The 13,241-nt window shown below is 41.0% G+C and overlaps 1 protein-coding gene across 2 annotated transcripts in view; it reads left to right on the top strand.

The window, feature by feature from the left end:
* The window catches only part of SPNS2 (SPNS lysolipid transporter 2, sphingosine-1-phosphate), a 161,334-nt gene extending 157,209 nt beyond the window's left edge, over positions 1 to 4,125 (top strand). For both annotated transcript variants that reach the window (XM_068268501.1, XM_068268499.1), the window contains one exon: positions 3,644 to 4,125. In XM_068268501.1, the coding sequence (XP_068124602.1) occupies positions 3,644 to 3,683 (40 nt within the window). In that variant the 3' untranslated portion in view covers positions 3,684 to 4,125. The remainder of the gene's footprint in view (positions 1 to 3,643) is intronic.
* Positions 4,126 to 13,241: the final 9,116 nt, after the last annotated feature.

The following is a 13,241-nucleotide window of genomic DNA, read 5'->3' as shown; positions in this document are numbered from 1 at the left end:
GAATTGGGCAATCGATCTTAACAATTTGGTCTGAACCAATTGCAAGCTGTATTAAGTATGCATGTATGCCAAAATTCTTAGCATCTCATTTGCCTCGTTGGGGCGTCACAAATTAAAATTAAATGAACCCTCCTAACTAAAAAGCTCTGGATGTGAAGCCATTATAGTGGACCTGAACGCAGAACTTCCTCTCTGCTCTAAAAGATAAGCAACAGCATAATAACCTTTAAAGAAAAAGGTTTCTTTGTTACAGCTGATACAAAATCCTGCAATAAATCTGCAGTGTGTCTACTTTCTGCTTTCATCGAAGCAGACATAGGGTTAACATCCTGTGTTTACAAATTAGCTGCTGAGGCAGCCAGCTGACACATTTGAGAGATCAAATTACAGTTATAAGTTGCACATGAGGGGGAATTAGACAGGCTAAACTCTCTAAATACATACAGGGTGCATTTCTCTGTTTTCCTTCTGTCTTGTGCACAAGTTCAGGTGACAGGTCCACTTTAAAGCCTGAACTATGAAGTGATGCTGTGCTCAACTCACCATCCTCATTACAATCGGAGTTCTGTGTACACTGCCATGTTCCTCAAACTGGGCCAGAATTGTGTGTCATCTACAGATTGTACATAATACATATACTAGGTGAATGTAAAGATGTTACATGTACATAATACAACATTCATCTGTTTAGCTCCTATCCAACCGACAGTCTAGTGCTGCAGTTACTGTAATGCTCATATAATAGCCATACAAGTAAGGAAAAGCACTGAATCCCTGGAAGATGTCCTCCTGTGTAAAGTCAGGCTGAGCTGGCAGTTATATCTGAGCAGCAGAGTATAGCACTGCTTTCGCCAGATGCTGAAGTCCCTGACCTTTCACATTTCAGCCCCCCTCTATTTTCAAAAAATGACATCTGCTGCTCGTTCTTTATTTAGGGTGAGTCAACTCCTAATGCCACTGGCTTCTGGGAAGGTCTGATAAGGTAAAGTCATCACTGTCATATAGGACGTTCTGACACATTCCACAGATTATCTGAAAGAAAGTGTGCCCTGTCCTGTTCATGTATCGTCGCATCCTACTGTATGCACATGCAGAATATGTACAGGATTTGGCTAAACTTCTTTTGCCAGTAATGAATGGAGATTGGAGGGTGGGTAGAAACCTGGTCAGACAGACAGACTGAGACACAAGCTGTCTACCTATTTTTCCTGCATGCATGCTACAGGAAGCCCATAGTGCTCTCCAGACACATTCTTATCTAGTCGCACAGAATTAGCTGTATGTAAATAAACTTGAGCATTGATTATACTACTTTGACCTACTTCCTTCCTCAAAAGTTGAGGGGAGACTACAGAGCCCAGTAGCACTGACTGGCACATTCCCTTGGGAACAGCAACAACACTACCAGTTAGTACGGAGCAAAACAAATCAGGAATGAGGCAGACTGATAAACTGGCAGATGGTTGATATTATGTATGCAGATTTGTCCAGTGCTAAGAATCATACAATTCATAGTTTGTTGTTCTGCACAGATGGAGATCAGGCAATACTTGGATTGCACTTGCTAGTTCAAGCATTGGCTACCCCCTTTGCCTTGTATATTATATGATTACCCTGGTAGCATAGCAGCTCGCCATTCAGATGCACATATTATTCAGAAGTCTACTCAGTTTGTTGTATCACTGTGTTATATTGGGTAAAGCACAGTGGGGTTATTGCATTGGCAGTTTATGTACCAGTCACATCTCATTTAACTTTGTTGCTGGCACTCAGCTGCTATCCTAGATTTAATGCCCTGGGGTGCACTCTTCTTCTCACCTGCTTGCTTTTCATAGCCCATGCTCTGCAGTAATCTATGTTGCCCCCTTATGTTCCTGACTCCAATGGCTGAAAGCCTGTAATTGCATACTGGTGCCTGAATTCACTTTGATTAGCTTTTTGCATATGAATTTCATTGGATGCTTGCTGAGATTTGAGTCCTCCTGGCTGTGGACCAAAATCTGCAAAGCTGAATTTACAACCTACCAACTCCAGGAGAGTAACATAAAGGGAGTACTCAGTCTGTGGCACTGATTTTCTTGTAACACAGCATCTTTATTCATTGGAGTTACCCCAGACTGCCTAGAAAATGGCACTACTATAAGGCAATGCTCAGACACTAGCTACTAAAAAGAACAAGTGTTTCTGTTGCAACTTGCAAATAGAAGAAAACTATTTTGTAAATTGCTGAAAAGCTGAGGCAGTGGTTAGCCAAGATTGTAGGTCGAGGCGAATGCAATGCACAGGAAAGTCATCACAAAGTTTGACAAGACACAGAACATTTATATTGCACTTTTCTCCTGGCAGACTCGAAGCACCAGAGCTGCAGCCACTAGGACACGCTCTATAGGCCGTAGCAGTGTTGGGGAGTCTTGCCCAAGGTCTCCTCACTGAATAGGTGTTGGCTCACTGAACAGGAAGAGCGGAGATTTGAATGCAGGTCCTCTGTGTCAGAGATAAATAGAAAGCAGCATAATAGTAATAGATGCTGAAATTCCCATATTATGTGCCTGTGCTGTAAAGAGCATAAGGGGCTAATGAAGATATAAATGTCCATTGTTATTGTGTATTTTATTGAGCACATATTTGTGCAGACACACACACTTCAACAATGGCCAATTTAGATATATTTATAAACAAAAAAAGCACCGCTGATATTCTACAATCGTCAGCAGAGAATGGTTTTGTCCTGGTTACCTGAATTGCTTCTATTCCCCAGTGTTCACACACCTCCATAAATAAACACCATGGTATTATAGTGTGACTTCCGCCAGTTTATTACTGGACTGAGAATGTAATCCTTGCTCAAGACTTTTACTGATTATGTTTAATATGGCTCAGTCTGCTTACACAGTTCATCTGTAGCACACCTTCCCTTCCAGTCTTAGAATAGTTTTTTTCTGTCAGAGCCCATGCTCAGACATTTAACAAAACATTATTTACTTTACCTTACAAAATTAGAAAGTTTAATACCTGCTACACCAGTTCATTGATCCTCAGCCATCTCCGTTTGCCAGCTCATTTTCCTCCTCCCTCCATCTGAAACCATTCCTCCTTATTGATCAGACCCTCACCAGTATAGGTCAGCTAGGATACATGGCTTCTGCTGACAAAACAATCTCCCTGCATTAAAGGCAACCTGAAGTGAGAGGGATATGGGAGCTGACATATTTATTTACTTTTTAAAAATTGCAAATTGCCAGGCAGTCCTGCGGAGCCTCTGTCTGTAATACTTTCAGCAATAGACCCCAAAGAAGTATGCAGATCAGATGTTTCTGACAAGATTAGCTGCATGCTTGTTTCAGGTGTGTGATTCAGACACTACCGCAGCAAGAAAGATCAGCAGGCCTGCCAGGCAACTGGCATTGTTTTAAAGGAAATACAAATGGCAGCCTCCATATCCCTGTCAGGTCTCCTTTAAGCATTATGCAATCACTGGCTCAGAGGAGTCAATGTTGTCTTAAAAAATTGACGAGTCCAGGGAAAACTCAAGTGAAATTCTGAGTCTAAGGGAACTGCAGGAAACCATGATTATTTTGATTGGTATCTGTGATATGTGGTTTGATGAAGTCCTCTAATGTAGTAAATCTTTCATTGTTCACAGATCAATACCAAAAGTAGAAGAGAATGGCTCCTGGGCATAGAAAAGTCACAAAAAGCAAAGAATCTAAATATGAACACAAGGGGTTATAAACCAAGGCTGCTTTGAAGATCCAAGAAGAACTCCGCTGAGAGTAGCTACAAGATGTTGCTTACAGTAGTGAAGGTGGATGTCTTTCTGTCTATGGAAGGTGCTATGCAAGTCACTCTGGACTTGAGATGGCTTCATGTTGGTTTCTTGTAAGCTACACTATTCCAAGATGCCACTGCAATACAGTGCATTACACTGTGATCACCGGAGCTGATGAAGGAACATCCCAACACTTAACCCCTACCTTGCCTCAGTGTCATAGCACACAAGCAAGGTCAGACGTGTAACTACAAATATTTTTTGCAAGATGAAGAGAAAATTATATATGTAAAATAGTTGTGTATATATATAAATATATAAATATATTTTGTAAGCTGTATATGAAGAAATACAAATGTGTGTGAACTTATGTATGTATATGTAAATACATACACACACACACATTCACTTTACAAATACTTATCCCTTATTTAAACTTTGGGCAACATATCAGCCTTTTGTTTCTACAGATATTGTATATTTATTCCGACATTTGCTATTCCAAAGCTTTAATATGACCTATAGCATTAAGTGTTGAGTGAATGGCCAAGTTATACATGCAGATCACTGATAATTCTTTCCATCAAGTGTATTTGTACGTCTGTTTTGCACTAAGGCTTTATTTTTCATTTATGCATTTGTTAAAGCTTGGAATTATTGACAGTATTAGAATTTGGCCAGAAAATAGAAACCCCAGTTCAGGTCCGCTTTGGACTATTTAAAACCTATTGTATGGCTCTCGCGTAATTTCATTTTAAAATGTGTGGCGTTCATGACTCTCTCAGCCAGAAACTGACTCCTGCTCTAGAACCATGGACTAGTCACTAGTGAATTGACATAATGGTTTAATCCACAGAATGTCTTCCACTTTCATCCACCATGAGTATCTCAAGCATATCAGAGCCTTTCATGAGGTCCTAATCCATGTAGTGCAGACTCTTACAGTTGGTGCCTTCCTTAAAAATCAGCTTTGTAGTACTGCATTGGACAAATTAAAGCTCTCATTTTTGGCATTGACAATCATGCCTTCCGGTGTCTGTAAGCGCACACAGTAATCTTGTTACATGTGCCAATGGAGCTGCTATTACATGCCTGTCTTCATATAGTCTATCATATGCAAATAAGGAAAATAAGAGCAGGGTTTCTATTTTACTGGCCATGACCATTTGCTGTAAGCCTTTTACTAAAATTGTAATTTGGCCAATGCGCTTTATGGTCAATTTTTTTTTTATTATCTTGTTGCTTCTGTCTGTGCTCAGTGGCCTAATGTATAGAAACTAGGACAAGAAAAAGTAGTGGCGAAATCCGTAGCAAGCATTTAAATGTTTTATTTTTCTACTGCTTAACATGCAATCAAAGTTGCACCTGTGCTCATCTCTGGGTATTGCAAGAAAGTGAGTCCCCTCCCCCATTTATTTACTGATTTCAATGTCAACAATATGATCTGTTTACCTGTTAGAGAATGGAAGAGATCTTCCTGCTAATGCCAGACATTGGCCTAAATTCACTAAGATCATGCTGGAGATAATAAGGCAAGAGAAAACTTACCTCCACATAAGAGAGAGTTATCTTATCTCTTCATTCCTTAACCACTTGCCGACCGCGCACTCATACCGCGCGTCGGCAAAGTGGCAGCTGAAGGCCCAGCAACGCAGATCTGCGTCGCCGGCTGCAGGCTAATTAATCAGGAAGCAGACGCTCGCGCGAGAGGCTGCTTCCTGTCAATTCACGGCGGGGGGCTCCGTGAATAGCCTGCGGGCCGCCGATCGCGGCTCGCAGGCTAAATGTAAACACAAGCGGAAATAATCCGCTTTGTTTACATTTGTACAACGCTGCTAACAGTAGCAGCGTTGTACTGGATCAGCGATGCCCGGCCAATCAGCGGCCGGGGATCGCTGTCACATGACAGGCAGGAGCCTGTTAGAGGCTGCACAGGACAGATCCGTTCCTGTGCAGCCTCGGATCTCCGGGGAAGGGAGGGAGGAGAGGGAGAGGGGGAATCCTGCGGTGGAGGGGGCTTTGAGGTGCCCCCCTCCGCCAGCCACACGCAGGTAGGAGCGATCAGACCCCCCCAGCACATCATCCCCCCAGTGGGGAAAAAAGGGGGGCGATCTGGTCACTCTGCCTGGTGTTTGATCTGTGCTGGGGGCTGTAGAGCCCACTCAGCACAGATCAGCAAATGCAGCGCTGGTCCTTAAGGGGGGGGTAAAGGCTGGGTCATCAAGTGGTTAAGTTACCTCCTCTGTAGTTATTTTCACATGCAGGTAATAAACAGCCTGTCTTTAACTCTGGAGTTATTTTAAGGATTGAAGAGTTAACTTAAAGACAGAAGAGTTAACTTTAGGTTTGCCTGAGGTAAAATGTTTCCTGAATACTACATGCCTTATCACCATGGTAACAACTCTAGAAGAGTTATTAAAGACAGGAGATAAGCTTAGTGAATTGAGGCCAATGTTTGACCATGTACCCCATTTGAGGTCTGCCACCCACCCCCTGTGTTGCAGCACCCTTCTCCAGAGATGGAGGAAACAGAAGGGTCATTCCTTCACATCCTCAAAATAGGTAAACAGTTCTACTTTAATTTGACACTGAAATCTGAGGTGGCCAAGCAGTGAACATTGGTAGTGTGTCTGTTACTGTGCCCAGATTTCAACTTTTAACTTTCATTTGCACTATGAAGGTTCAAGTAGGACCAGTTGCGGAAAGCAACATTTTGTTCTCCCTGCACAAGTAACATTAAATAATGATTTCATAGTTTTCCTGATACTTTAATGCACAAGATTGCTGAAATAGCTGTACCGCAAGATTCTTCCCTTAAAGTGACATTAAAACCTCAGTGTTTTTCAGAGGAAAAGAAGCTCCAATTCTCCCAAATTGTTCTATTATATTGGTGTTGGCTCGTACTTTCAGTAATAATGGAAGATCACTGAATATAGACATTACAGGATCTTTCCGATTTACTGTTCAATCATGAAAAAAAGCATTTGCTTGAAACCAAAGTTACCATCTTGTTACTTTTTTAGTTGCAGAGTGCAGAAGAGATACAGCAGGAGAAAACTTGAAAAAGGGGCCTATGTCTTTTTATTCGTTTGATTTAATTAATCATATTTAAGAATGTATATGCAGTTGAATTCTTAAAAGGGAACTCTACTTTCATCATCATTTTAAGAAAAGTGCTAGACAACCTCCCATTTCAGCCCCTATCAGCTCAGATTTTTGAAAACTGCCAAAATATTCAGAAAAGGTTTTCTTGCAACCAAGAAAATGATAATTTGTTAACAATGTCCTCTAAAAGCTATTCTCTGTGCTTGTTTAAGTGCTTTCTTTTCACAAAGTGTGACAATTTCTGGCGTATTAGTTAAGCCTTTTGCTATGAGCAACTCACTCATGTTGGTGAATGATCTGTACATCTACAAGGATGTCCTTTTTCTCTTTTTTTTGGTGTTGAGACTGATCTTGTCATAGTGGACAGACCAATCCCTCTCCTTGAGTGGAGAAGACGCTGCACTACAAACACCTGTCCCCGTAGCTACGCAACTGAGGCAGGTACAAATCTGCAGTAACGTTTCTAAAGCTTATTGAAATATAATTTATTTAGGGAATTTCTTCTAACTGAAGCTGGAGTTTTTTTAGATAAGCCAATTCAGAGTACTAGAAGTCCTAATATTTTTTTTTTTCTTTTAAATATTGGTGCTACTTGCATTATGTCAAGTAATCCTATGTTCTGTAGCACAATGTGTTGATTACTTGTCTGAAAGGGACTAATCAAATTTCTTTGCAGAAAAATGCAAGTGTGTTTTTCTTATGAATTTTAACTGTGTCAGTCTTGAGACTAGTAAATACTAATAAACAGGTGTTTTTCTCTTCCCCCACCCTTTTTTTTTACACCTGTTTTAACTTGATAGCCACTATATAATTGTGTTACAAATTCGGGATGAACTATATTGGTTATTGTGGCACATACATATAGTAAGTGTCCAGAACCGATGAGATTAAAAAAAAGTGTGCATTCCTGTATGAAAGTAGTGGTCAGGGTCTTGTGAGGTGCTTACAGATGCATTTTCAAAATTGTGTACAGATACAGACATCTGGTCTCTCCAGTGACTATTCCTTGTCTCTCTCTTGCTCACAAATTGTAAAGAGATGGGACAAAAACTGGAAACAAAGGAATTTCCTCTCACCTCTAGATGGAGTCAGTGAGAACAAGTGCTGAACAAGGCTGCTGGCTCTCCCGGCTGCTTTGTATGGTCTCTTAATGCATAAGTGAGGATGGTTGAGGGACAGGGCACTTGTGTAAGCCTCAGTACTTGGGGGCTAACTATTAATAATTGTCTGATACTGAGATTATTATTTGAAGGCAGTACTTAAAACTGATACTCTCAGTAGTTAAAATGATTGAGCTCCTGAGGATGAAATGCTGAGTGATTGGTGAAGATGTGAGATCTGTAGATATGGAACATATCTATTTTTGTTTACTTTTAACAATACCAGGAAATGTGGACTATCTCAAGCAGGTGTGTTCTGCAGTAGGGAAACCAGTGCTTTGGAAATTGTTCCTTATGAATTAACATTGTAGAAAAGTTAATTTGTCCCGTTTAGCTGTGGATGGCATGCAAGCTTTGTTGTGGGCCTAGTTTTTTCAGGTTGCAGAACCTAGTCATACTTCAAAATTCACCTGACTGTTAATCGAGAGTGATCGCAAACATAGTCACAGAAAGAACTGTTCATTTCTTTTTCCAGGACAACCTGGATTTATTGAGGTGCATGCTTTCACAGCAGCCATGTGCAGTTACTCAACCTCCAATTCTCAAGCCTTTCTGCTTCACTATAATCAAAAGTGACATGGGTGAGCATTGCTAATGATTGCTTCCTAAAAGCTGGCAGTGTTTTCATAAATCCAGGCCAGCTTTTTAGAATTTATTTTCTTTAGTGTTCTGTAGCCTGTAAATCCTTAGTAAATTAGTTCATAACATCTAGAATATGGTGTTAAAGGACAACTGAAGTGAGAGGTATATGGAGACTGCCATATCTATTTTTTTTTTAATAATACCAGTTGCCTGGCAGCCCTGCTGCTTTATGTGGCTGCAGTAGCGTCTGAATAGCACCAGAAAAAAAGCATGCAACTAATCTTGTCAGATCTGACAATAATGTCAGAAACACTTGATCTGCATGCTTGTTTACGGCCTATGGCTAGAAGTTTTAAAGGCAGATGATCAGCAGGACAGCCAGGCAACTGGTATTGCTTAAAAAGGAAATAAATATGGCAGCCTCCATTTCCCTCTCACTTCAATTGCCCTTGAAGGTGTCACTTTGCTTGCCTTCTCCTTCCTGCATACAAGTTTGCCTGACATGGAGAAATAATATTTAATATATAATATGTACAAGAAAATCTCACTACATTCCGTTGTATATGTCTGGTGGTATCTCTAAGTCTTAACAAGATTGCCTGCAGTAATTCAAAGTAACCTAAATCTGTATCCTCTCTTTCCCAAGATTGTCAGATTAAACTTAATAACTTCATATTTATGTGTTAAGTATAACGATGATCAGTAAATTTGACTAATATGCACATTCCAGTTCCCCTGGGGCGGGTATTTGAGTAGATTGCATGGGAATTTTACAGGTGCTGATCAGATCTAGGATCTGCTTAGATCAGTAACTCTCACATGTGAATAGCCCCTGAAGAGTTCCCACTAAAGCTATGTACACACGCGAGATCACACTTAGCTGAGGCAGCTAATAACTACCTCCTCTGCCAAGAATCTGCCAGGTGTACAGCGTCCCCCTGAAGCCCCTTTACATGTCGCAAATGATCAAATGATTGCAAATGGCAAACGATCAGCCTCATACTGCTGGCTGGAGGTTATGGTTTCCCTCACTCACCCCCACCCCATGGCACTGCTTGTACACTTCTCCATCAGCCTTCCCCCACCCCACTTCCTTCCTGGAGACTAGCGACGTGTCTGTACAGTCTTTGCCCTGCACTCTCGTCCAAGTGATTGTGTGATGCCTAAAGACTTGTACACATGTATTTGGACTCACTTTAGTTCCTGTGAAACCAAAATTGCATATAAGTGGAATTAGTGATGCATTAGGATTGAATTTTGTCAGGGTTATCTTGAGATGGTCAGCAAGATGCAGTTCTGACTTGAACACAAATTTAATATTTACTGTATACAGCTTGAAATTTAGCCAAACAAAGGATATGATTGGCTGAATTTGATGCATACCCTGTGCCTGTAAGCCAGAATTATTTTCATCTCAATGAACTTTAGCCCAGGATTGCTGGATCACTTTTGTTCTTGCTTTTCTGCAGCTCTGGAGAAGTCAGTTGAATTAGCCCTTCTGTATTATGGGAATGAGTTAAGTCTGTAATTGCTTAGTGAAAGTGATTCACTGAGGTAATTGCACAGTGAGGTTATACCGTCTATATTACAGACATCCAGTGATTTGTACAGAACTTCCAATTTTTAAATTCTGATGCACCTGATTGGATGCTTGAGGTGGACACAGTACTGTTACTGCTCCTTACTGCTCATACCTACTTTAGACCACAGCATGTATGGTAAAAAATGTCATGTTTAGCTTGAATGTACACGTTCTGCCTCCTTTTTTCCCCTCCTGCTTGTAGCAAGGCTTCATTAAATCTACATGAAACCCACCTATATAGGATTATATATAAACTTATTGTTGAACTGCGAATCCCCTATGCTTGAAAGTGTTTGCATGGTAAAAATGTTACATAGGAGAAACAAACTTTGACATAGGATTGAATTTAATTTGTATTTTAATAAGTGCATTCACCTAAGAAACGAGAGTCCTGGTTCTGCCCTTCAGTTCTCCTGGTTTCATACTCCAGTGCAGAGGTTGGAGCACGGTCACATGGAGGTGCAGAGGAACCCGACATTGCCAAAACCCTTGACTCCCTCTTAAACAGGAACTTCAGGTGGATCAGCTAATTTTGTCACACCACTTTGCCTGATTGTTTGGATGCTACTATAGGTCATAATAAGAATTACTGCTATAGCGGCGCTCAGTGACTGAGCTCTGGCAAGTGCCGGTGCACAAAATAAATTAGAAAAATAAGTAATTCACCTGCAGTGCACTAATTACATGCCCCCCTCCCCCCCCCCCATTTGCGACAACTCGGAGGGGGTATATTATCTAAGATAGCCCCGAGTTTCCGCAGAAGCAGGGTGAGCCATCTCAGCTTCACCCTGTGCCCAAATTTGGCAGGCGGCCTATTTAAATGTATGCCTTTCAGGGGCTCAACTGAGATTAATTTTTTGAAAGTGACTTCAGGGCCTGTTGAGTATTGCTGCCTAGGAGGTAGCTTTACATTTAAATTGGTTCTGGTATCCAAAGTTCAGGCCCAATGTGAATGATAATTATACTTATAGTACATTATGCTTGAAGGTCCTATTCAGAACCCCTTGCCCCTTTACAACGGTCTTCTGTATGTGCTAGCGCAGATATTCCTCTCTGACTGGATGCCTAAGCGCACATTGCTAGCAGACTCTCTTAGGTTTAAAAATGATCCAGCTCTGTTGTCATGACACCACTTTGTAAACCGCCTCTCAATCAGAATGGACAGAGATCCGTATGCAAACCAACTTTTGCCTAGGAAGCTTAGTCCTTTAGCACACAGATGGAGCGGCCAGAGTGGGCTTCCTGTCCTGGGGAAGAATATCTGATACAACCAGGCAACATGGGGCTTTTATGAAGGGCTGGTGGAGGTCATTTTAAGGACTGTGTACTGTATAGTTTCAAATACATTGTTAAACACTTTCTGAACCAGTTGGTCCAAATCATTTAATATATTGTTTTTGAAAACATTCTCTTTACATTTATTTACAGCAACTACCACAAACCACCAATGTATGTGATTCAATGTTGTAGAAATGGCTAATTTATTTTTGCTAATTTTAATCCAAGTTACATCAGTGTTCAGCATATCGGACTGTATTAATATTAATACGCACCATTTTGTTACCTTGCTGCTTACATGCAAACTTTGCCTCTAAGGACGGGTGTACATGGGTTTTTGACGTCTGTGTTATCTCTCCGCCATTTGGCAAGCTGGTCTCAAATTCTAGTCAATCTGATATCAAACTGATCAAATGATGGTAAGCTCATGTCAAAACCCCATGGACACAATCTCTGACATACTAACTTGTTTACAAGTAACAAAGGCTTTGTTTGACACAATATTTATCGATAATTTTGTATATTTTGAAGGAAATGTATTGTTTTGTCTTCTGTCTGTATTTTGCTACTAACTATTTGCTACTGCCAGGAGAAGCTGGTTCCTTACGTAGCGAGAGTCAAACCAGCACTTATCATGGCCACTTTGTGATACAAACAAGTGGTGCTTTCTTGTCATACAAGAACTGAAGTAAAATAATTTTCTGATTTATTTCAGGGCAAAAGGACTATTTTTTAGAAATTGTAAACCTCAGAGTATATAAGAAAGCCAAATAAATATATATATGTTTATGTAAATGACGTACAAAATAAACTATTTAAAGCAATATTCTGTGTGAGATTCCCTTCCTTTTCTCCACAGCATGATTACAGTTTCTGGATTTACCATTGCTGCTGTGGGTTCCTGTCATTCAAACATTGTAAATATATCCTGTGGAAAACCATACTGCGAGGCAGCATTTACTCCTCCTCTTTCTATATATGTCCTTTGGGTTTTGGCTTTTACATCTGAGTGTTCATGTGTGGTGTGCCGATTAAGTTTCTTTTTCTTTTGGGGGAGGGGGAGGAGATGGACGCAAGGTATGCTTCAATATAACTACCATATGTGTATTACAAGTTAGTTTATATAATGCTGGATACACACGGTGCGTTCGTGCACTCGATTTTCCCGTCGATTCGTTTATTTCCAACATGTCCGATTTGGATTTCGATGGATCGTTAGGTCGATTCGCATGCAAAGTATGCCGAATCGACCTAACGATCCATCGAAATCCAAATCGGACATGTTGGAAATAAACGAATCGACGGGAATTGACGGGAAAATCGAGTGCACGAACGCACCGTGTGTATCCAGCATAAGAGTTTTAATGTACAGCTGTCACAATATAAAATTGTTCAAAGCAAAGGCATATGGTGATGGGGTAATGTGCACTCCTACAGCAGTCTAATAGTGTAACAATCCAAGCCGCTGTAGCCAACACAGAGTCTGCCAATCTTTGCAGTTGAGCTTAGTTTAATGCCCAACTGTCACTCTCCTCCTTTGCTTGTCTTGTAGCCACCAGAGGAGGATATGGTCAATAATGGGGCAATCAGGGCCGGTGCTACCATAGAGGCAAAGGGAGCAATTGCCCTAATGCCCCCGAGCACTGCCAGGCCCTCCCTGACCCCTGGGGCCCCTGCAAGGTTTTGTCAGCGTAGTTGCTATGCTGACAAAACTGGTGCAGGGACCCCAGGGAGCACAGTAAAGTTGAGGGGGGTCAACCAGCTC

The sequence above is a fragment of the Hyperolius riggenbachi genome, chromosome 2, assembly GCF_040937935.1.
Source record: "Hyperolius riggenbachi isolate aHypRig1 chromosome 2, aHypRig1.pri, whole genome shotgun sequence".
NCBI classification, from domain to species: Eukaryota; Metazoa; Chordata; class Amphibia; order Anura; family Hyperoliidae; genus Hyperolius; species Hyperolius riggenbachi.
The sequence above is the reverse complement of the archived record's forward strand: the minus strand, read 5'-3'. Positions and strand labels throughout refer to the sequence as shown.